At 41.5% G+C, this 23,303-nt stretch overlaps 4 protein-coding genes across 5 annotated transcripts in view; all 4 read right to left on the bottom strand.

Moving 5' to 3' along the window:
• The window catches only part of LOC106605122 (serine/threonine-protein kinase 40), a 28,219-nt gene extending 27,084 nt beyond the window's left edge, over positions 1–1,135 (bottom strand). Inside the window, exon 1 of the mRNA XM_014200452.2 lies at positions 900–1,135. The gene's annotated coding sequence lies outside the window, so the exon portion shown is untranslated. The remainder of the gene's footprint in view (positions 1–899) is intronic.
• A 3,978-nt stretch (positions 1,136–5,113) lies between these two features.
• LOC106605121 (protein OSCP1) lies at positions 5,114–14,301 on the bottom strand. 2 transcript variants are annotated; one of them, XM_045718372.1, is made up of 11 exons: positions 14,073–14,282; positions 13,843–13,872; positions 12,414–12,568; positions 11,528–11,695; positions 11,356–11,436; positions 10,720–10,823; positions 9,985–10,113; positions 9,662–9,731; positions 9,182–9,321; positions 6,897–6,960; positions 5,114–6,487 (listed from the first exon to the last, which is right to left on the bottom strand). In XM_045718372.1, exons 1-11 carry the CDS (start codon positions 14,182–14,184, stop codon positions 6,362–6,364), a joined length of 1,179 nt encoding a protein of 392 aa, XP_045574328.1. In that variant the 5' UTR covers positions 14,185–14,282; the 3' UTR covers positions 5,114–6,361. The 2 variants fall into 2 exon arrangements, with proteins under 2 accessions (XP_045574328.1, XP_014055925.2); XM_014200450.2 differs by lacking the exon at positions 13,843–13,872 and having other exon boundaries at positions 14,073–14,301.
• A 155-nt stretch (positions 14,302–14,456) lies between these two features.
• On the bottom strand, positions 14,457–16,357 carry LOC106605178 (cornifelin). The gene is made up of 4 exons (XM_014200560.2): positions 16,081–16,357; positions 15,330–15,470; positions 15,040–15,176; positions 14,457–14,766 (listed from the first exon to the last, which is right to left on the bottom strand). The coding sequence occupies exons 2-4, from the start codon at positions 15,439–15,441 to the stop codon at positions 14,668–14,670; spliced, it is 348 nt and encodes a 115-aa protein (XP_014056035.1). The 5' UTR covers positions 15,442–15,470; positions 16,081–16,357; the 3' UTR covers positions 14,457–14,667.
• Positions 16,358–16,623: 266 nt separating this feature from the next.
• Positions 16,624–21,565, bottom strand: LOC106605120 (28S ribosomal protein S15, mitochondrial). Its single transcript, XM_014200449.2, has 8 exons — positions 21,149–21,565; positions 19,568–19,633; positions 19,411–19,486; positions 19,127–19,175; positions 18,847–18,931; positions 18,680–18,738; positions 17,784–17,975; positions 16,624–17,145 (listed from the first exon to the last, which is right to left on the bottom strand). Exons 1-8 carry the CDS (start codon positions 21,321–21,323, stop codon positions 17,035–17,037), a joined length of 813 nt encoding a protein of 270 aa, XP_014055924.2. The 5' UTR covers positions 21,324–21,565; the 3' UTR covers positions 16,624–17,034.
• Positions 21,566–23,303: the final 1,738 nt, after the last annotated feature.

Raw genomic sequence — 23,303 nt, 5'->3', positions numbered from 1 at the left:
ATTGGACATCATGATAAAGATACCTAGCTAGCTCGTAATGGGCATGTTGATGTACCTGGATGAAACCTCAACTGCCTTCAGCGCTCTTATGGTTACCTACCATCTTGCAGCCTATTGTTATATTTTGAATGCACTTGGCCATACAAGGTCACCAAAAAATAAATAGAGACATAGGAACGACGACAGCATGTTGTAAGGGGGTGTCAGTTGCAACATTGTATCAGGCCATCATTTGAAACAAATGAAAAGGAGCACGCATCGCAGGGATGCAATCCCCCAAGTGTAGTGTACACGACCCCTTTGACTCCTACAACGGACACGAGTGCCAACAATCACATTTGTCCACAAGCCATTGAGCCATCCTGATCTTATGTCATGACATGAGTAAAATCTAACTAGGTACCATTTATAGTACCGACAACCCACGAGCGTTTACAAACGAGCCCCACGCCCGAACGCAATGTTGTAGCAAAATAAGTTTTTAAACGAATATAAATTAGTAAAACACAGCGCATTTACAGTATGGGAACAGTGGTTATGTTAATTACAAAATAATGTACAATAATCGGCGTCAGAGAAACTATGTTAGGTAGCCTAACTAACGTCAGCTAAATCTGCTAAATTCCATTCGGCACGAGCAACCCAAAGCTAGCCGGAATTACAACAATGCACACCGTTCACACATCGGAACGACCCCAATGACAAATGTGCATGTATGTGTTAATTAATATGTTCAGTTTCCAATTTACCCATTGTGTGCTAAACAATACACATTGCGCAGAACGGGGAGGCCATTTAAACAAAGTACAAGCTAGCTACCACTAACGTTAACGTTACTACCGCTAGAGCAAGCTCGTTCGCCACCTCGCTCACTCAGGTCTTTTTCTTTAACAACTTACCTCGAGCTGAAAACGCCGAGGAAAGTCTGCGTTGTATTGCTACTGCATGGACATTTCTTTAAAAGTATTTGTTCGGTGCATAAGCAGTTTGTTGCCCCAACCAATGGAGACCGTATATGGGGGGTTGATATCGCGCAATGTTTGTTTGAGCCACTATTACCGAAATGACCACTCAGGAACAGCTTCCATTCGTCAGCTTTCTGATCTCATCTTTCCATAGCAGCGCCACCTGACAACGGAAATGACGCAAATTGCATGACTGACAGACTTGCTCAGCCAATAAAAACAAAAACATAATTTGATTTAGTAGTGTTGTCTAGCAGATGCATCTGATTGATTGAGCGTTTGATGAAATGTGTTTGATAATAGGACTAGGAATGACATGACGTTGAGCAGAGGTTCAGTGTCCAACTATGTGGCAAATTCAATTCGATATAGTTTCAAAATGCACACATGGTTTTACAACACAGTTATACAAAAATGAAAAAGTAAATTGTGAGCTTGGAGGCAAATATTGTATCCATTCATAACTAATCAGTGGCAACAAAAAGTCCAGCATTACACTCCATTCACCTGCTGTGATATCTTGGTGCCTTAGTGAAATTCTAACGTTATATCCTTTGATTGCTAACAATTCCTCCATTCATGAGAAATGATCTAGCAAGGGAGAGGAATGTCCCTTGAGAATGAAATAGGCTACAACAACGTTATACTCCTATCATTATCCTCATCTCTACTCAGATGGATAACAGGCTTTTGGTTTAACTCCCAAACATATCTACACCTTCATTGTAATGCATGCCTATCGTACGTATCGTACATATTGTACGAGATAATTTGACTATTACACAGTCATGCAAACAGTACATGTATTTGATTGATTAGCAATCTTAGAAGCATAAATGAAAGGTGTACATCCACTCTGAAAAAATAATAGTTCCATGTGTCTGAAATGTGCTCCCTTTCCTCCCTGACTGTTATGCTGACTAACATTTCCTTTGGCCCAAAAAAATGAATCCTTCTACAAGCAGATCCTCATATGCTGATCCAAATTTAGCATCCCTCTTTTGGAACAATAATCCCTCCCCCACCTACTAGTTTCGATCCAGTGGGTAGGTACAGGGGGATATAAAGGGCACAAAGTGATTTGGGCTGCACTAGTCTTCCTGTGTTGACTCAGCACAGCGTATGCCCCTGGCCACATGAAACACTTGTCAGCCTGTGTGGTTAACAGTGTCCAGCCCACAGCTTTTGATGAGGAAACTGTGAATCATACCTTAAGAGAGCTTAGAGGTAGAGAGAGACATACAATATCATTCTAGTGTTCTATTTAATTCTGTGGGAAGTCACCCAGCCTTGTAAGAGTCTGCCATTTGCATCCATGGATATGGCACATTCTCTCTTTACATGCTTTAATTAAAACATGAAACATAGTGAATGTTTGGTTTAGGAATATAATGTATCCTTTTCTTGGTTTGTTTGTTTTTTAACCCTTGTTTAAGAAAATAAGCAGACTGAGAACACATTCTCATTTACGGGAACAACCTGGAGATGAGTAGCAGAGGAGAGGGAGTGCTTCAGTGACTTTGTTTTCCAAAGAAACCATGCCCCTGGGTAGCGCTGGTCTGACGTCTCTCTCTCTCCCCAGCAGACTGTTAGGAAGGCCTCACCTGAATCCCCCACCCACAGGTCCATTCAGCACAGCCATGTCTCAGCATGTTTTGACTTCTTGGTATGCACTGATCTTGTGTCTCTCTCTCTCTGTGTGTGTGTGTGTGTGTGTGTGTGTGTGTGTGTGTGTGTGTGTGTGTGTGTGTGTGTGTGTGTGTGTGTGATTGAAAGAATGTGTGGGTGAGTAGTTGACTGAGGGAGAGGGTTCTTCCGAGACATGCCCAGACGATCCGTTTCTCTTTGACTTGATGAGGCACTCAAATAACCCAAACCCATGCAGGTACAGCATTGTGCTGTTTCCATTGCAATATTAATTGTAGGTGCAGACAAGGAGGGAGTTGAGGCCAAATTTGGGATAGGTGAGATGGACAGTGTTTATGTCAAATATTAGGTTTGTATGTTATAATGGCTAATCCCATGTTCCATATAATCCTGTGACGTTTTTATAGAGACGAGTTGACTACAGTCTTTCGTGACAGATTTGTTTCTGGGTGCCAATATGAGTTGACTGACTTTAGTTGGGCAATGTGGGTGTCTTTATGCAAAGGTAAATGAGCGATAAAGTCACAACCCAGGGAGTGGGAGTAGACTTCTCACCCCTGTAATGAGAACAACTTTTTCAGTATTGCTCGATTCAAAACTAATTAAAAACGAAACGTATCAGCAGTGTGTGGGCAAGGAGGTCACAGTGTGGGCGAGAATAAACTAGATGACAAGAAATGAGGAGCAATATTCTCCTCTCTCTTGCCTTGAAAATTACATGGAGGGATTGAATGAATGTGCTGAATCATGATTTTGCCTCATTGCAAAGTGTTTGTACTCTGAAGGTAAAACTCCTGAAAAAAAATACTCTTTCTGCACTCGCGTACTGCTAGTCAAGCAATATAGACATGACTAAATGCAAAAAGTTATAAAGCAACAGCTCCCTCTAATGACAGGACTCCTCTACAACAACAAGAAATGTAACCTTTATTTAACTAGGCCTAACTAAGTCCAGTGGCGGTTCTAGACCATTTCAACTGGGGGGGCCAAGCTGGGGCCAGTTGTACTGTTAGAGGGGCCAGTTACATTAGACGTTATTTGTCATATCGTTTTCTTCACTGCATTGCAGGCATTAGCAGGCAAAAGACCATGTTCATTATCATTAGTGTTCCGCGTTGCCACTGTCTAATAACGGATGTAAAAAAAGAACGATAGCAAAAATTAGCTATGTAAAAATGATTTCATACTCCACATTTAGGGGGGCCACAATGGGGTCCAAAATTGTTGTCACAGGGGCACTGTACTTGTGTCATGCACAAAGTAGATGTCCTAACCAACTTGCCAAAACTATAGTTTGTTAACAATACATTTGTGGAGTGGTTGAAAAACTAGTCTTAATGACTCCAAACTAAGTGTATGTAAACTACCGAATTCAACTGACATCTTAATTTTTTTTTGAATCTTTAATATTTCACCAGAAAAAAATAAATATACATGTACACCTCATGATAAATAAATAAATAATTCCATAAATATACATCTTGGACCATCTGTCATATTGCATTAAAGAATCAGCTGTTTCGATACATTGTGGTTACATTAGTGTTGTGTCACACTTACTCCATTAACCTATAGCATCCCATTTGATGGTGAAATATTGCAATAATTCACATATAATATATTTACAAATAATTTGTCTTCCGTTATTTGAAGACACTAAAGGTCACCCTAAACATACTGTATATATATCCCATACCAAAAAAAATAAAAAATCTAGGTACAGTAGAACTTTCTCAAAATATGTTTTGGGATCCATGGTTTTGAATTACAATGACTAGTGCACTTGGGTTTCTTTCAGTTCCACCAGTCTCTTTAGGTCAGGGGTGTCAAACTAAATCCCTGGAAGGTCGTGTGTTTGCTGTTTTTTGTAATTTACTTTCAATGTATGTCAAAATTAAGGCCTAGAGAACTAGATGAGAGGAGCGAAAACCCGCAGACACAAGGCGCTCCAGGAATTGAGTTTGACACCCTCTAGTTTAGGTCGTGTTCATTATTTAATTACTCAGTCAGACAGAGTAAATCACATTAGCAAAATTGTAAATACTGTATTACAGCAGATATGTGATGGAGAAAACAGCATTATATTAACATCATGCGGTGATAATAAATTAAATGTATTTTTTATTTAACTAGCAAGTCAGTAAAGAACAAATTCTTATTTTCAATGACGGCCTAGGAACAGTGGGTTAACTGCCTTGTTCAGGGGCAGAACGACAGATTTTTACCTTGTCAGCTCGTGGATTTGATCTAGCAACCTTTCGGTTACTGGCCCAACGCTCTAACCACTAGGCTACCTGCCGCCCCAAAGAGAAAGTTACTATTTATCTGGGAAGAAAAGTAACAAGAAATATTGTTCAACGTGACATCCACGGAATGTCAACTTTAAATACATTGATTGAAGCGGGATCAGCAGAGCAGAAACCATTGATTGAATTGGAACAAATATGTCCCAACGCCTCCATTTGATGTTTCAGTGCGACCAACTAGTACAGTTGTATCTGTAACTTAAAAAAAAAAAAAAACCTTGAGATTACCACCATAAAAGCGCAAAATACAAATCGGCTAGTTTATTAGGTACACCACCTAGTTCACAAAAATTGATCGCTCTTACAGACAGTGAATCAGGTGGCCTGCTATGTAAAGCAGACAGACAGGCATCGAGTTACTGTTCGATTGAACGTTAGAATGGGCAAAACGAGTGACCTAAGCGACTTTGAGTGTGGTATGATCATCAGTGCCAGGTGCGTCGTATCCAGGATCTCAGAAATGTCCGCCCTCCTGGGCTTTTCATGCGCAACAACGTCTAGCGTTTACCAAGAATGGTGCAACAAACTAAAAACAGCAGTCCTGTGGGTGAAAAACAGCTCGCTGATGAGAGGGGTCAAAGGAGATTGGCAAAAATTGTTCAAGGTAACAGGTGGGCCACAAACAGACATAACAGAGCAGTACAACAGTGACGTGGCGAAGGGCATCTCTGAACGCCATCTCTGTGCACAACTTGTCGATCCTTGTCACGGATGGGCTACTGCAGCAGACAACACCGGGCTCCAATCTTATAAGCTGAAAACAAAAAGAAGCGGCGGCTCCAGTGGGCACGCGATCACCAACACTGGACAATTGAGGAGTGGAAAAATGTTGGCTGGACCGACGAATTGCGTTTCCTGTTGCGTCATACTGATGGCAGAGTCAGGATTTGGCATAAGCACCATGAGTCCATGGTCCCATCCTGCCTGGTGTCAACGGTACGTGGTGGTGTAATGGTGTGGGTTAATATTTTCCTGACACAAGTTAGGACCCTTGATACCAGTTGATCAACATTTGAATGCCAGAGCGTATCTAAACATTGTTGCTAAACAGGTGCATCACTTCATGGCTACTGAGGGGTCCAACCCGGTACAAGATGGGTGTACCAAAAAAAAAAAAAAAATGGACACTGAGTGTACATTCAAGCTTATGAAGTTTCCCCACTCTCTCTTTTGCAAAATGCACAGTCTTGCAGACAGTTTACAGTTGGTCCTTGCTGAACAAATTAATTGACCTGCTCACGTCACATCAGCATCGAAAAGCTCGACAGACAAACAAAGATGAGGTTTGTGTTGTGTGTGCTTTTGTTAGACAGCTGCCATATTTGCAGAGTGAGACAGACAGCACAGCAGAGCAGACAAGACACTGTCCTACAGTAGAACACACCGTTCCTAACCAACTCAGCCTTGAGCCCTGCCCTCGGATTCTGGTCACCATGGTAACTGTCACAGCCCGTCCATCATGGCAAGAAGGTCATTCCCTTTACTGCTGGCACTCAATGGGCACGGCTCATCAGCCTCCTCCGTGAAGTCCCCCATGATCTTGACCAGCTCTGCATTGGCTTCATGGTTCTGAAAGAGAAGGCAAGCCACCAATGGCAGATCTGAAAGGTCTCGTTTGGGGAGGGGCTTATGTTTGATTACGGTACATCTTGTTCGACTGGCCCATCCATCATGATCCTAGTGCATGTCAGATAACCTACAATCCTTAGCCTGTCAATTACAGAAGCTATTCAAACTGGGCAGCATGTCTGGTTGTTCGTAAGTTCTAAGAGATGACTGCACGGAGGGAGTAAGTCTCCTGTGACAGGTTTTCATGGGGGACCATTTTGACGGTTACACCACAGCATCTACAGTAGGACAGTCTCAATCTATGAAATGCTTCCATATCATCCCTTCAAGTTACATAAAAGCATGTTATATAGTTGAATATTTATCTAGCCTCTGTGACTGAAAAAATATAGGTTAGAATTAACTTTACCTTAGTCGCTTGGATTTTTATGACGTCATATGAAAACTCGTCTGGTCTCGATATCAAGGCCTCCCTGAGAGGAAGACAAATCGACATTATTGTTAAAGGCCAGTGCAGTGAAAAACGTGATTTCTTTCTGTGTTTTATACACTACATGACCGAAAGTACATGGACACCTGCTCATCTAACATCTCCTTCCAAAATCATGGGCATTAATATGGAGTTTGTCCCCCCTTTGCTGCTATAACAGTCTTATGGGAAGGCTTTCCACTAGATGTTGGAACATTGCAGCGGGTCACTGAGGTCGGGCGCTGATGTTGGGCGATTAGTCCTGGCTCGCAGCCGGCGTTCTAATTCACCACAAAGGTGTTCGATGGGGTTGACATCAGGACTCTGTGCAGGCCAGTCAAGTTCTTCCACACCGATCTCAACAAACCATTTCTGTATGGACCTCGCTTTGTGCATGGGGGCATTGTCATGCTGAAACAGGAAAGCGCCTTCCCCAAACTGTTGCCAAAGTTTGAAGCACAGAATCGTCTAGAATGTCATTGTATGCTGTAGCGTTAAGATTTCTCTTCACTGGAACTAAGGGGCCAAGCCCGAATGAAAAACAGCCCCAGACCATTATTCCCCCTCCACCAAACTTTACAGTTGGCACTATGCATTGGGGCAGGTAGCATTCTCCTGGCATCCGCCAAACCCAAATTCGTCCGTCAGACTGCCAGATTGTGAAGCGTGACTCATCAGTAAGAAACACGTTTCCACTGCTCCAGAGTCCAATGGCGGTGAGCTTTACACCACTCCAGCTGACGCTTGGCATCACGCAGGGCGAAATTAGGTTAGTGTGCAGCTGCTCGGCCAAGGAACCCCATTTGATGAAGCTCCCGAAGAACAGTTATTGTGCTGACGTTGCTTCCAGAAGCAGTTTGGATCTCGGTAGTGAGTGTTGTGACTGAGGACAAACTATTTTTACGCACTAAGCGCTTCAGCACTTGGAGGTCCTGTTCTGTGAGATTGTGTGGCCTACTACTTCATGGCTGAATCGTTGCTGCTCCTAGACATTTCCACTTCACGATAAACAGCACTTACAGTTGACCGGTGCAGCTTTAGCAGGGCAGGAATGTAACGAACTGAGTTGTTGGAAAGGTGCCATACTATGACGGTGCCACTTTAAAAAAGTAATTGAGCTCATCAGTAAGGCCATTCTACTGCCAATGTTTGTCTATGGAGATTGCATGGCTGTGTGCTCGATTTTGTACTCCTGTCAGCAACGGGTGTGGCTGAAATAGCCGAATCCACTAATTTGAAGGGCGTCCACATACATTTGTATACATTTCCACAGTAATATTGTAAAAATTACTATAATGCCCTTTTAGTGGAAGAGCCATATGAAAGGACTGGCTGAAATATCAGCCTGTTTTGGTGGGATGGAGTTTTGGATTGCCTGGTGACATCAACAAGTGTAAATTAATTAATAGACCAATAAGAAAGACAGTTCATATCCTCTCTGCCAATAATAGCTCGTTTTCAGTTTCCCCTCCCCACTCAGACCACTCCCAGACAGTCCTAGCAAAATTCTAGGTTGAGAATTTGCTCTGCTAAGAAGCTAGTTTTGTTTCTTTTTGACAATTCTGATTGGAAACACTCACAGTAAGGTACTTAATTGTAAGCTAGAAACAATTTGATATTGAGATGAAAACGGCTACACTGGACCTTTAACAATGATACTGATTCTTAACAATGACAATGATTTTTCACTAGTCTAACTAAACATAATTCAAAAATCAGGTTCAGTTCATTTCATCATGTTGTGAGGAATACTGTTGTAAATCCTTTTTGAATGTTTTTTTATTTACCCCTTCCCCCCCCAATTTCGGTAGTTACAGTCTTGTCCCATTGCTGCAACTCCCATACGGACTCGGGATGTGAAGGTCGAAAGCCATGCATCCTCCGAAATAACAACCCGCCAAGCCGCACTGGAGGAAACATGTCAGCGTGTGTGCGCCCGGCCCACCACAGGAGTCGCTAGAGCGTGATGGGACAAGGACAACCCGGACGGTCAAACCCTCCCCAAACGACGCTGGGCCAATTGTGCACAGCCTCATGGGTCTCCCGGTCGCGACACAGCCTAGTATCGAACCCGGATATGTAGTGACGCCGCTAGCACTGCGATGCAGTGCCTTAGACCACTGTGTCACTTGGGAGGCCTGATACTGTTGTAATTCCATATTTAAATGTATCCACAATGACACATAAATACAACAAAACAATGCTCATAACATAAGAGGACTTACTCTTCTTCCTCATCTGTGGCAAAGAGGTTGACTCGGAAGCCACTGTCTGCATTTCCTGGTTTCTGGACTTCCATACCCCCCATTAACCTGGCCAACATGTTCAGCTCCTCTTTGGCCAGGGGGTTTGGAGCTGTGTTGATCTGTATACACAGAGAAGGTGTGCATAATCATTAACATAACACATGAATTGCATGATTTAGCTGTTTAGGGCATTTCCCATTGAATTTAAGGCTGGTTTCCATTACATTTAAGGCTTAATTACAGATGAAGCTTAGTCTGACTTGGACAAATTGTCCTTACTATAGCCTAATCAATGATGAAATAACACAGATATCAATACTATTTTGACCCTTTGTCAAAATATTATATTGTAGGACATACAGTAAAATGACATTTATGAGCAAAAGTGCAAGGCCTTGCTGGGTAAATGTCTGTAAGAAAATAAATACAGCATAGTGATTAAGCATAATTCCAACTCACCGACTTTTGCTGTGCAGAGTTTTTGGATGCCCCTGACATGTGTGTTTCTACCGGACGGCTTACACTGTACCTGTGGGTAAACAGAAGCCAAGCACTTGACAAGCTGAAATACAATGTAGCATCACGGGGGAGGCAAATAAACCTGTCACTGTGTAAATTATTCACAAAACAATTTGCAGTGACTTTGAGCTACCATGTTGATTTAGGCCTACAGTATTTGACCATTGGCCACAGTAGAGGAAATAGTAGAGAATTTAGTAGTCTCAGTGGGGGTAAGTCCAGGAAGGTCAATGGTTGTCAATACAGTGTGGAGCAGCACATACATGTTAGTGCCCAGCTTGATGACCCTCTCTCCAAACATCTCAAAGGAGCCCTCGCGGAGAACACCGGTGTAGTTCCCACCGTTACGGAACTGCAGTCTCTTCACCTCTTCGCCATTGCAGCTGAACATTCTGATGGTAACAAAAAAATACACACGAGCAAAATATTCTGCAAAAATACTTTTAACATCATGAGGCAACCGATCATTTCCTAAAGATAATTTCCCAGAAGACACGTCTAAAAATGCAAAGAGGATACTGTTCAAGATGGACCTTGTCTCAGACGTTTAGCTAAGCAGTTGCAATGTACTTGTAAGAGAGTGGTCACTAGTCTGATATCATCCGTCTACACTTTCACATTGTTCAATCTCAAAATTCGCCCGGTGAGCTTAAGTTCCTAAAACACAATAAATGAGTTAAGCACAGCTGCACTCAATCCCTTGGCAAATAGAGCTGTGCTAAAAGCAAGCTTTTCTAAATTTAGACAGCTGCTCGTTCAACACCCTCAGTAATGCAATTAGCTGCAGATACGCAGGTCTATATTAAGCTGACAACGTCTGCAAAAGGAAAGCAAATAGATGCCATCAAAAAGCACAAAACACAGTAAAAAAAACAAAAAAACAATGGATACAGCCATATTCAATGCATCTAATAAAATTGAGATTTTGCTCTATTGCAACAAACTTGGCTTGGTTGGATTCCATGTTATTTGGGTGTGGATAATTATAGCTGTGGTACCTGATAAGTCCTGGGATGTGTGTTCCGTGGGGCACAGGACCCGAGATCGGGAGGACAAAACGTCCGTTGGAATTCTGCACTTTGTCTTTGAGGAAGATGGACACCTGCAAATACAGGTGAGCAAAACATTGTGATAATTGTGTAACACCTTGTATAATCTCTCATGGACAGACTACTAAAACATAAATGATACCGTAGATCTGTCCTGATACAACAGGATGCGTGAGATAACAAGCAGCATTAGTTCCAGTGCTTTTGACAAATCAAGATTTCGCAGGTGTTAGCATCTGACCAATTATGCAAGAATTTAGTTCAGGGCTAACCAAGATTACACTGTGTATAATTCATTATGATGGGGTTATAATGCAGTGTAAAGGGATAGTTCACCCAAATTACAAAATGAAATACTGGTTTCCTTACTTTGTAAGCAGTCTATGGACAAGTTCTTACAGCAATTCATCCTTTGGTTTAGCTTCTGTTTTCAAATGCTAACATTTTAGCAGTTGATACAAAGTCATGGTACTATTAACATTTTTAATCTTTGAAATCAATCAAAAGATGCCACACTCCCCCTTCCCAACATACTCATCCTCTGTTGAAAAAGTTAAACAAACTTCTGCAAGATCATGAACTCACCCTTATGTGCATGTCTTGAAAGAAGATGAGGAGCGTTTGCCGGATGAGCTGAAATTCGCCACTAGACAAGGGTGTGTACATCTATAAATAAGAACACAAAACATGCAGTGAATAAGAGATCATACTGAACACTCAGCGAAGGTTTGAGCAATTGAAGGGAAGTTTATTGTACCTCTATGAGCTGTCTGTATGTCTCGTCAACCTGGCTGAGAATGCTTGGGGTGTCCTTCACAAAATCCTTGATGGCATCCATATGGTTGAAGGACACAAGGAGGATATCTTTGGCCCGCGGGCAGAGGAGCACCTGGTACTTGAAGGCCATGGTCATCAAGTCATACAGCTGTGTGCATGAACAACAGTCATATGGATGATGATGGGTTACTGTTATGCTCAAAAATATCTGCTGCCAGTTCATAATGTACACCAGATGGAGCCCTCAGCATACTTGAACAAACTAGGATTATGCTCTGCAGGTGGATTTATGCAACATTTAGGCTTATAACCAGAATTAATACTTCAAAATGCTGAAGATATTCTGTTTAATAGCCTATATAAAACCACTTTATAAACAACAGATAGAACTCTTCAAAATAGTCAAGCAATGATGGTGCAATAAATGATGAAAGCTTTAAAAAAAAAAAAAAAAAAAAAAGTCTACATGCGGTTTTAAGTGAATTGTGCAATTTCCCCAATTACCTAGAAGTAAGACAATTAAAGCATCACTGGGTACAGAGGATGTGATTCTGAGAATGTAATGATAAAAATGGTAATGTCGGCATGACAGCTATTCAGCTGACTCCAAAATGAGGTGAATGATAGTTAGATGTTGTTAGATAAATCCCTTTCTCAGAAAGGGGATAACAACTCGTTGGCCTTTCACTTCCATAAAGGGTCCTTTTAATCAGGGATGAAACAGACGAAAATAGACAAACATAGAGAGATTACACATCCTTGTCCAATAAGGAACACCTATTTTTGTTCTCTGTTTTAAAACCTTTTGAAATGTTTTGCTACAGCGTGTCCTGAACATGAACCAGGTGTCACGATTCCATTCATACCTTGTCCATGCTGGCCTGGTTGAGTCTCATGATGGAGGCATGGGCCAGTCGGTCAAACACGGTCCGGAGGGTCTTCTTGGAGTACAGCTCCTGTGGCTTGAACAGCTCCTCCAAAAACTTTTTATTGAACATGGTGGTGATGATGTCATTCATAACTGGCAGAGTGAGGGCACAAGGTTGAGGTCAGGTCACAAGTAGGGAACTGGAATAATGTCGGTCTGTAAAGTTAGACTCATCAAGATGGCATCATCAACATAAACATTAGGAGGTCTTTCCAACTTAAAGACACTCGATTTTTTTTGTTTCACAAATAACCAAATCTGCTAAGACTGTCATTATTGGCTCTTCCTAACGTAGGCGTGCAAATGGAAAGAGCCCATGATATAACACAGTCTTGATAGAACTGGGTCCATGTTCAACAAGTGTCTCTGAGTAAGAGTACTGATCTAGGATCAGGTCCCCCTGTCCATTAATTATAATCTAAAAGGCAAAACGGATCCTGGATCAGCACTCCTACTCAGATGTATTATGAATCCGAGCCCTGGTTTTAACTGTTGGTGTTTGTAGATGTGAAGTCGCCCCCATGTTTATGATTATGACAACTGGGGTGTATTCATTACGGAAACCGTTAAAGAACCAAACAGAAGCAAACTGAGCAAACAGAATGAAACAGGGAGGGACCTACCTGAATTTATCCAATAGAAACTGGGTGGGTGTAATTTGTGGAACGTTCCAACAGGAATATGTTCCAAAAACTTCGGAAAGTACATGGTTTGCCAACAAGTAACGCCTACAAAGTAGCATGATCAGTTCACCTAGCTAATTAGCTGCTGAAAAACGTAATTAAATAGCCCACTCCCTACAACTTTGTATGCTTTGTTTTTGGCAACCTTGTTATTTATGAAGTTTTTGGAACTGATTCCTGTTGGAACGTTCCACAAATTATACCCACCCATAGAAACTCTCGTTTGCGTTTTCCGTTAGGAGTAAGCGGTTTCTGTTGCAAAACGTTTTCAAACAGACAAAATGTTTTGCAACAGAATCGGCGTAATGATTACACACCTGGCAGAGTCTACCTTTAAAATCAAGTGGTGCCGTGCTCAAAGGAGTCTACCTTTAAGCAAGCAGATGTGCATTCTATAGGCAAGGTTTAACGTCCACCTATTTCCAATTGCCCTAAGAAAGCCACAGCCTTTTAAACCATCAGCAGCTTGCAAAGTTATTTGATTGGGAGGTAGAAACCGGATTTCTTTTTAATAAAGCCCATGGCTGAAATCTCTACAATCTTGGGGGCAGAGTGAATGAATATCTCTGGGCAAAGATTTCATCCAGATTGTTCTACCAATGCAATACTCTGTTGGTTTCCTTGAAAGCCTCAAAGCAGAGCATGTAGGCCTAGAGATGTATTGCATGTGAAACATCAAAATACCTCTCCTTCTGTCATCCTCTATCCAATCAGCTACAAGTACAATGAAGAATTGCAGGTTAAAACACAGGCAGGGAGACAAATGAATGTACTCCAATTAATGGCAACCAGTTTGTGGCCATGACAAGGTCAGTGATTCACCTGTTGGTCAGGTAGCTAGTTGCATTCTAGCCTAATACAACCAGACAGCTAAGCTAGCTAAAGTTAGCTGGTTAGCTAACTAATAATGTTACCTTTCTTGGCTTTGTCAGCTGGAATATTCTGAGCGCTTAGGCGTTGATCCAAAATGTAGAGCATTTCTCCACCGAGATTAATAAAAAGCAGGGGTAGCGTCCTCGAAGACATATTTGTCGTATTGTGCTGGATAGCTAGCTAGCGAAATATCCCCTTTCTGTCTTGTTTAAGCGTATGTAAGCTTCCACTTGGTTGCCAGGTCACGAAGAAAAAGGACCAATCAGGTAGCACGTAAGCTAACGTGCAAATATTTGTTCTTTTTTTGATCACATCAGAAATTGAGACGTAACTCAACCGTTCATGATAATTTATACCTCAGTGTTTTGAACGTCCCTGATACATCAGCCTGTAAATCATCCTGAAAAGGACAACATGCCATTGGGAACAAGATAAAACTGAACTTTATTGTACATCTTATGTTCATACATGGTGCTATGAATTCTTTGCGCAGTACTGTTTGAGGGTAGTGGGTCAAATTTAATCGATACAAAAGTTAAAATGTACATAGTATAACAATGACAATTTGTATCAACAATATGTGACATGAGATTCATTTAACTTCCACTTGAAAATGTATTCAATTGACTGTACAAGTCAAACGTCCCCATTCCTGATGCGAATTTCACGGGCCATCCTGCACATCTCAAAGAATCCACAGCAACAGGTCATCAACGCATCATTGCATATCGTCCCCTGTAAGAAAATATGATAATCAAATATGATGAGAATGAATCAACCAAATATATGACAGTTCAAGTTCCTCAAGCGAGGGAAAACCACTAGGCTAATTTGTCATTATGTGTACTGATGAAATGGTCCTTTCCTGTCTTTCATAATAAAAGGGGTAGACTGGCTGGGACAGGAATGAGTTGCAGTTCTCCCTAGTGTGCATTAAAATGACATACTGAATGCATGAATGCCTCACCATTCCTAATTACTTTAGGCTCCTAAGGGTAACTAACATACCTGAATCCCATAGGTCAATCTCATGTGTGTCCTCATGGCTGTCATGCCTCCTGGAACACAGGCCAGGCATGCGTTCTCACCATACTTGTTAGCTGTGTAGCAACCCAATGCTAGTGGGCAGATGAAGCCCAAGGCACCTGTATGAGAACATTTTACCTTATTGTAAAATCCATAATATAGGAAACATTTTTACTTGAAACACTTGACAACCATTATACCCTATGGTATGGAACCAGGTAGGCCTACTTAGTGATGATATTTAAGGTCTTATTATTTGTCTCGATACTCACAGACTAGGATGTCACTGCAGCAGGAGCACAGCCCAGTGCTCCACTTGCCCGTCTGCACATTTGTCCCATAAGAGCCTGCTCCTGGCTGGTGGGTGATGACTGGGTTCGACATGTCAATCAAATGGGGTCAGCTTCAGTCACCTAACAACGAACCACATCCAACAGTGAGCACAGTGGTTGAAGTTTGATAATTTCCCCAATACAGCAATAAAACAAAACTAGCAGTATGTAAACTGTTGTGGGATGGGAAATGTTCATTGTTGTTTTTTCCTTCCTTCGAGATAATTGCATATAGGAAAGTTCACATAAAAGTTCCATACACTGGTACTCAAGTTATTTTTTTTGGTACTCAAGTTTATACACAGGTCCATTCATACCCTGAACCACCATCTTACTTCATATACTGCAACCCTCTTATGTATTGCAATAGGTTTTAATATAATTGCATATGTAAAATGGGATATTGTTGTATTGGCATTTCATTAAATAAAGACTAATAATAACTGTTGTATAACTTATGTATCATCACAATTGTACAAGGACAAGACATGGTGTTAAGACTGTAAAACTACTTCAAATACTTTGTATACTCTGGTGTACAAATATGCCAAATGTTGTAGATGTACATCAATTTCTACTGTTTCTCAGAAAGATGTAAACCTGAACATTTTAGGTAGTTTATTGATAAGTAGTTACTCTATTGTAGCTTTTTCTACATACGTGAGAGCAGAGGAAAGAGCATGTCACTCACCTATCTTGTCTGCAGCTCTGAGCTTCTCCAGATCTGAGTCAATACACTTTAGCAGGAAGTTGTGATACTAAAGCTGTGAACAAGCGCTGGTTACACACTCCTATGTTTCTCAAGACAACTCTCAACAGTAGTGCAAACACAAACATTCACAATAGAACAGTTAAGCTGTTTAATGACCTCACCATTCCTCAGAATTATAGGTTTCAAGGTCAATTCACAGGTGACAGAAAGTGAGTATAACCTTGGTTTAACATATGAGGTCGATAAACACCCAATATCTGATGTTCTTTCAGTTCCCGTAAACACGATTGCAAGCTATGTTCAGGGAAGTCATCATATGAGTAATCTTGCACTTCAGTTTCAACCACAGTTGAACCATAGGGTGTAATGTTCTTATTTCTCATATCTTTAATTAGTATTTTAATCAGCATCAAGTAGTATTTTATCTCTTTCAATTGGGGTAGTTACACATCACCATACACAAGTGACTATACGTGATCAAAGTGAAACACGCAACAACAAAAAAGAGAGAGCAAACAAATGTATTGTATAATCTATTTTATTAAATTCAATGATTAATTGTGGGTTTATTTGAGTCTCAGGTCACATATGCTGAGCACATAGATATTGCCCACACCAAAACCACATATCTGCGTCACTGCATTTATTGGGCCAAATGTGGTTTGATGATGCATCAACATGCATTGGGGACAGGAAGAATGAAGACTTAGTGTACTACAAACAACAAGTTATTAATGTTTGTTATTACAGTATAGCAATATTTTACATGGCCTGGTGGCATTGGTGGGTGGAGATTTCTCCTTAGGACAAATGGAATAGTCAAAAAGGAGCAAACGCCACCCACCTGAGGCACTGTGCCATGCAAAACTAATTTGCCCATTGAGCACAAGACTGAATGCATCGAGTAAGACAGACATTGGATACTGTAGTAGTTTATTGGGTTCCTGTAGCTGCTGTCTTGGCTGGTTCTGCCAGTTTGGGGAGGGGGGTCTGCTTAATTTTCTTCCTTTGCTCCAGTTTCTGTTTCTGCACCTCTTTGAATACCTAAGAAAGGACACAGTCATATAAACCTACAGCAAAAAGCCCAACAACAATTACAACAAAATTAGAAAAGTCTTCATCTTTGCCTTTACTTTTACATTAAGTCATGCATTAGACTATTGGTAAAAGCCATGGTTCAACACCCTGCATACAGCAGAAAGATTAACAAGAAAATTGCTAGTCTGGTCCCAGATCTGTTTGTGCCGTCTTGCCAACTATACAGTACAAACCACTCTGGGACCAAACTAGAAAATTGCGCTAAATGTAGTACTCTGGGGGGAAAGGGTGCTTGAGCAGCTTCTCCCTGCGGTCAAAGGCCATGAGCATCCATCGCTTGTTCGCTTTGTCCTGACACAAAGATGGGGGGCCAAAACACAGAGTCAGAGGTCAAATGGAGAAAAAAAATATGCGTAAAGCGATAACAATATTTAAGGCTTGATTCAATCCGTGGGGCTGAAGAGCGGCACTGTAGCGCGATTGAAATGTAAAGGTCATTTCCGATTGAGCTGACTAACGCAGTGTTCACTGTGAATGAAGTCTCCGATCTGTTTGTGACATCTTGCCAACTATACAGTACAAACCACTCTGGGACCAAGCTAGAAAATTGCGCTAAGTAAAGTGAATGGAGTTTTGTTGTGTACCTTTATGCACAGGGCCTTCTTGGCCAGCCAGCGTCGGGTGGCATGTCTGTAGTACTCCGGGGGGAAAGTGTAGGTGATGCCCAGCTGCTGGCAGACATGTTCAAAGGCGTCGTAGCGCGTCACCCTGAGGTGCTTGAGCAGCTTCTTCCTGCGGTCAATGGCCATGAGCATCCATCGCTTGTTCGCTTTGTCCTGATACAAAGATGGGGGGCCAAAACACAGTCAGAGGTCAAATGGAGAAAAAAATATGCATAAAGCGATAACAATATTTAAGGCTTGATTCAATCCGTGGGGCTGAAGAGCGGCACTGTAGCGCGACTGAAATGTAAAGGTAATTTCCGATTGAGCTGACTAATGCAGTGTTCACTGTGAATGAAGTCTCCGCGAACGCGGGAACATTGCCTTTACATTTCTATTGTGCTGTAACGCAGCTCTTCAGGACTACAGATTGAATCGAACCCATAGTCAGGGAACATGTCTTTTACATAATAGAGGAGTTGCTTTTCTTATTAAAAATAGCATAGCGATTTTGAGACTGTCAAAACCAAACTGTCTAAAAGTGAGATACAGTATAGTGACAGACTGCCAAGCCTTGGCTTTAACATTTTAGCTGTGCTAAAGGATAGATAGTTATATTTTGCAATATGTCTGCAAAAATGTTGGATACAATGTTACGTGTATACGTTGTGACAGTAAATTCCCAGCATGCAGTAGTACTACTCTGTCAAATGTCATGGTGGGTGTACGCACTACACAGGAAATCCTGTTGACAAACCTCACACCAGACAGGGAGGGGATCGGAAATGAAACGTGTGGAAATAATATGCATTCACGTCATGGTTACTATGGGGACTTAAAATGACACAGTCTTGCATTTAGCCTTCAACCATACACACCTTAGTATGTTTGTGCAGGTGCTCCTGGTAGTTTCGGATTTTGGAGGTCAAAATGGCCACTAAAAAGGTCAAGAAAGGCGTTAAGAAGTGAACAAACGATTGCTGAAATAAGGTGGTTCCTCAGAGGAAAAGCACGGTTGTTCACTAGGTACAAAACGGGAACCTACCCTTGACTTCTGTAGAGCTGCGGTCAGCTTCATCCCTCCGGACTTTTGCAATCAGCTGCTCCGTTTTCAATCTCAACTTCTCGCGCTGGTGACACAAAACATGGTGGTTTGATTATGCAATATCCAGCATAGGTATAGAAAAACGGTCGTATCATAATGTAAACTATAGCAACTAACAGAGGAATACACAAACTGTAGTTACTCTTATGTAGTTATTCTTATGAGCGCAAAGAGAAAGACTAGATGAATAGAATGTAGTAACAAGGTGAAAAGAACATACATGGCTTGCTAGTTCCAGTGTCAGAAGTCTTTTGACCAGGTCATCAGCGCTGTAAACACATAATAACAGATCAGCATTAGGAAGAGATGTACTGTATAGTAGAGGTATAGTACAAACGCTGAGTATGCCTATATATTGTACAAATAAAGACATAGAATAACTTTTAAACAGCATCATCTCATTGCTGTAGTTGTTCGGACGTGGGAGAGTTGAACATTCATGAGCCATGTCTGCATGACATAAAATACACTTCATTTAAGTCTGGACAAATGAAATGTACATACGTTTGAGCGATTGGAACAGCGGCATATTCCATTTTCAGCATTGTCGGAGGAAGATCACTCAACTGACTTTGCATCACTGATGGAAAAAAAACTTAGACAGTAAATATCAAACACCCAAGTGGTCTTAGATCAAATAGTTGACCTTGGACCTCCATACCTGGCTTCTTCTTTCTTATGGCACGGGTATAGTTTCTCACAGGCTGAATGGTGAAACTCCCAATACCTGGTAAGAATTAAACAAATTATCAAACAATACATAATTACTCTTAGTCCATTGCTTTATGAACCATAGGATGGTGCCAGATTTATGCCTGCAACTACACTGAGTGCACAAAACATAAAGAACACCTGATCTTTCCATGGCATAGACTGACCAGGTGAATGCGATGATCCCTTATTGATGTCACTTGTTAAATTCACTTCAATCAGTGTAGATGAAGGGGAGGAGACAGGTAAAAAAATGATTTGTAAGCCTTGAAACAATTGAGACATGGATTGTGTATGTGTGCCATTCGGAGGGTGAACGGGCAAGACAAAATATTTAAGTGCCTTTGAACGGGGTATGGTAGTATGTGCTAGGTAAAACGGTTTGTGTCAAGAACTGCAATGCTGCTGGGTTTTCATGCTCAACAGTTTTCTGTGTGTAGAATGGTCCACCACCCCAAGAACATCCAGACAACTTGACACAACTCTGGGAAGCATTGGACTCAACATGGGCCAGCATTCCTGTGGAACGCTTTTCGACACAGTCTATGTCCCAAACGAATTGAGGCTATTCTGAGGGCAAAAGGGGCAGGGGTAGTGCAGCTCAATATTAGGAAGATGTTCTTAATATTTTGTACACTCAGTGTATGTCGCTGCATGAGAAAGTGTCTGTAAGCATGTTCAGCAGCAACATGGTTTGCAGTAAGAGTTAGGATGTCTTACTGTAGTAGTACTTGTAGGCCTACATTTTGTGAACTGTCGTGCAGAGATCATAGAAACAAAAGTGGAGTGTCATGTTCTGTATACATGATCAAGAGTGGTGGGGTGAGAAAAGCTACTGCAGACACATTGCAGGGGGCCTGTGGGGAAAATAACTCTGGTTCCCACATCCTCTTCATAAAAACCACTAGCAGACTGACTGATTACATGATGAGAAATGTATTAGTCATATGTCTGGGTTAAAATGGCATTAGCTTCGCACCTGTCTGGTTACAAATTATTCCTTTCATTTCAGCTGTTTAGACAGGTAGCTACTAGCTAAAGTTATCACTACATTAGTATACAATAATGATCTATTTTTATGAAACCATATAGCTAGCCTAGTTAGTATACACAGGATGATAAGGACAATGGAGTAGTGATTGATGTCCCTATACAAAGCCTGTGTCACTGTGTACAAAGAGAATAACTCTTGTGTACCTGTCTATAAATGTTGTTGTTGTTGTGATTAGCTATATGTACACGAGATATCCTAGATAATTGCTGCAGTGCCCTCTCCTGGCCTACCCAACGAAGAATTGTACTCGTTACATGACTAATGGAAAATAAAATTTCTACGAGGTGTTATGATGATGATGATAAGTGGGTTTTCACACAAAATCTACCTACTCCGTATTTTTCAGTAATGGTTCATTGATTCTTGCTCGGCATGTGCAGCTAGCTAGTTGACATGCATGCGCGCGCATCGACAAGACGTTTCATTCGGGTATGGGTATGTATATATATATATATATATATATATATATATATTTACCTGTCAATACAGTCTCATTGTTGCTGTGTGAGGGCCCTGTGATGACAGAGGTTGACGTCCGATGTTTCAATGGGAGAGACGCACAGGTTCCTTTCAGCCTGGATAAAACGCCACATTCTCGCAGAACGACAGATGTCGATTTAAGAGCGCTTCTTAAAGCTATACTTGATAACATGGCTGATTCAGAGATTATTTGATATGTATGTCAGGTATTAATGGTCAAAATATAACGAGTAAACAGCATTCGTCCCCTACATGAGGATCGCCATTTTGATTAGACAGAAGTAATCAGACGGAGAAGTCGATTCAGGGCCTTGAATAATCTTTCGAGGTCCTGCACACTCATCCTATTTCCCTAGTAAAAATAGCATTTCAATGACCAAAACATCACCCATAATGTTTTCATGCTATTAAAATGCTCAGAATTGAAGAAATTTCTCTCATCTCAAACTATCAGGAAGCATGAAAGAACAGGCTGAGTGAGCAGGGTTGCCATGTTTGCAGTTTTCCTGCCTTGGGCTACTTTGAAAACTTCAGCGGGTAAAAATGTATTGGTCGCGGGTTGCAGGTTTTTGGGCTACTTCTAAATTGCACCGTGGCCACCATGGCATCTCTTTACAGTTTAGTTTTTATTAATTTCACACTGCTACTGCTGACTATCATGCTAGCATTTAGTTTGCAACAGCACAGGTTTATATAAACCTTGCTGTTTGCCACTCTGTCATTGGCAACAAACGATCTCCCTCCTGCCATAGAGTTGACATGTCGAACGTCAGCTAGCCATTTTTATGACCAGGCGAAATCATGCAACAGCATCATTATTATAGATATAAATGTCATTGCAAAACCGCTAAAACAAATGAAAAGGGAGCTAGTTCGCTGTCATTTCAGAGTTTGGTGTGACTGTTAGTTTAGCTGTTGTTTGCTAAAAATCCACATTACACTCTGGGGTAGGGATATAACTGTAATGACCTGACTAGATCATGAAGGAACAACTGTCCTGACAGAGGATGGAGTTAACGAATGGACGGTTTATTAACCCAACTTAACACAGGCTACTGTTTGGCCGTAGCCCACGCCAAATAAATGGAAGGTACACTACAAACCAACCGTGACCTTCTCTTGTGAAGCCCAGACGTAAGAGAGAGAACAATGGCTAAACCCGGTCTTAACTTCCAATGCTCCATCCCCCTGCCCAACCCCCCTCCACGCCACTCCGCCAACCACCAGGCTGCCCGGTATCAGAACATTCCAGGCATTCCCGTGATTGGCAGATAGCAGGTTGATTGGCATGACCCCGCGAACACTGGTAAGTACGACACAACCCACTAATAGCCTAACACATAACCCACAACTGTCTGTGCGGGTCGCTACATAACTTTCAAGGTTCTTTGCCTTCACTGGGTATATAGTTCCTTTTTAGTAGTGTTCTTTAATCTCGTCCAAAGAAGCAAAAAGGATTATATATGGAACCCCAAATAACCCTTTTTTTTCTAAGAGTGTAGGACTTGGGCTTGTCAGGATACAAGGAATGAGGCAAACAACAATTATGAGGGGAAAGTATGTAGCTAGCTAGTTAATTAGTTAGTTGTTCTCACATCACTTGTCATGTCTGCCTGCTGCAGCGCTCTCTCAACACAAACTAATGTGCTTAAAACACACCCATTCGGCCCTCCCTCACTCAGTAGCAGCCTGCCTGCTAGCTAGAAACAAGAGGAAATAATGTGTTGAAAAATTTACACTCTTAGGGTGCGTTTGTAAATTCACTCTGGCTATCTACTCCGATTTCAGAACACTCTCATCTGAGTTTGCCAGGGTGCAGAATAACTGATGAATTTACAAACGCACAACAGCAGTTGAATATGACCGTTATCAGGAAACGTCATCCAAAAAACACAATTCATTTGTTGCCAGCAGCACAGTTAATCACCAACGCTCTACATAACATGAAAATAGACCAACCAGCTCTGCTAGGGGGAGTAAAATGGTCAGAGTGAGGTGTTCTCTCGTTTGTGTATGGAAGTAACTAGCAAGGTAGCCAACTTTAGCCAGTTAGCTTGGGTGCTTGACTACCGTTGTGAGGTCAGAACACTTCGATTAACCCTACTGTACTCATGGCTTCCAGTGTACAGTCATGGCCAAAAGTTTTGAGAAT

This window comes from Salmo salar, chromosome ssa05, assembly GCF_905237065.1.
Source record: "Salmo salar chromosome ssa05, Ssal_v3.1, whole genome shotgun sequence".
NCBI classification, from domain to species: domain Eukaryota; kingdom Metazoa; phylum Chordata; class Actinopteri; order Salmoniformes; family Salmonidae; genus Salmo; species Salmo salar.
The sequence above is the reverse complement of the archived record's forward strand: the minus strand, read 5'-3'. Positions and strand labels throughout refer to the sequence as shown.

Excerpts from the sequence above, each read along its gene's own strand:
- LOC106605121 (XM_045718372.1), bottom strand. The coding sequence starts at position 14,184 with ATGTCTTCGAGGACGCTACCCCTGCTTTTTATTAATCTCGGTGGAGAA. Across the intron at positions 10,824-11,355 it reads TTCAAGACATGCACATAAGG|GTGTCCATCTTCCTCAAAGA; the intron begins GTGAGTTCATGA and ends CTGTATTTGCAG. Across the intron at positions 9,322-9,661 it reads ACTCTGCACAGCAAAAGTCG|ATCAACACAGCTCCAAACCC; the intron begins GTGAGTTGGAAT and ends CTGTGTATACAG.
- LOC106605178 (XM_014200560.2), bottom strand. The coding sequence starts at position 15,441 with ATGTCGAACCCAGTCATCACCCACCAGCCAGGAGCAGGCTCTTATGGG. Across the intron at positions 15,177-15,329 it reads CTGCAGTGACATCCTAGTCT|GTGCCTTGGGCTTCATCTGC; the intron begins GTGAGTATCGAG and ends GTTCTCATACAG. Across the intron at positions 14,767-15,039 it reads GATTGACCTATGGGATTCAG|GGGACGATATGCAATGATGC; the intron begins GTATGTTAGTTA and ends ATTTTCTTACAG.
- LOC106605120 (XM_014200449.2), bottom strand. The coding sequence starts at position 21,323 with ATGTTATCAAGTATAGCTTTAAGAAGCGCTCTTAAATCGACATCTGTC. Across the intron at positions 19,176-19,410 it reads GCTGTTCCAATCGCTCAAAC|CGCTGATGACCTGGTCAAAA; the intron begins GTATGTACATTT and ends ATGTGTTTACAG. Across the intron at positions 18,739-18,846 it reads CAGCTCTACAGAAGTCAAGG|TGGCCATTTTGACCTCCAAA; the intron begins GTAGGTTCCCGT and ends TGACCTTTTTAG.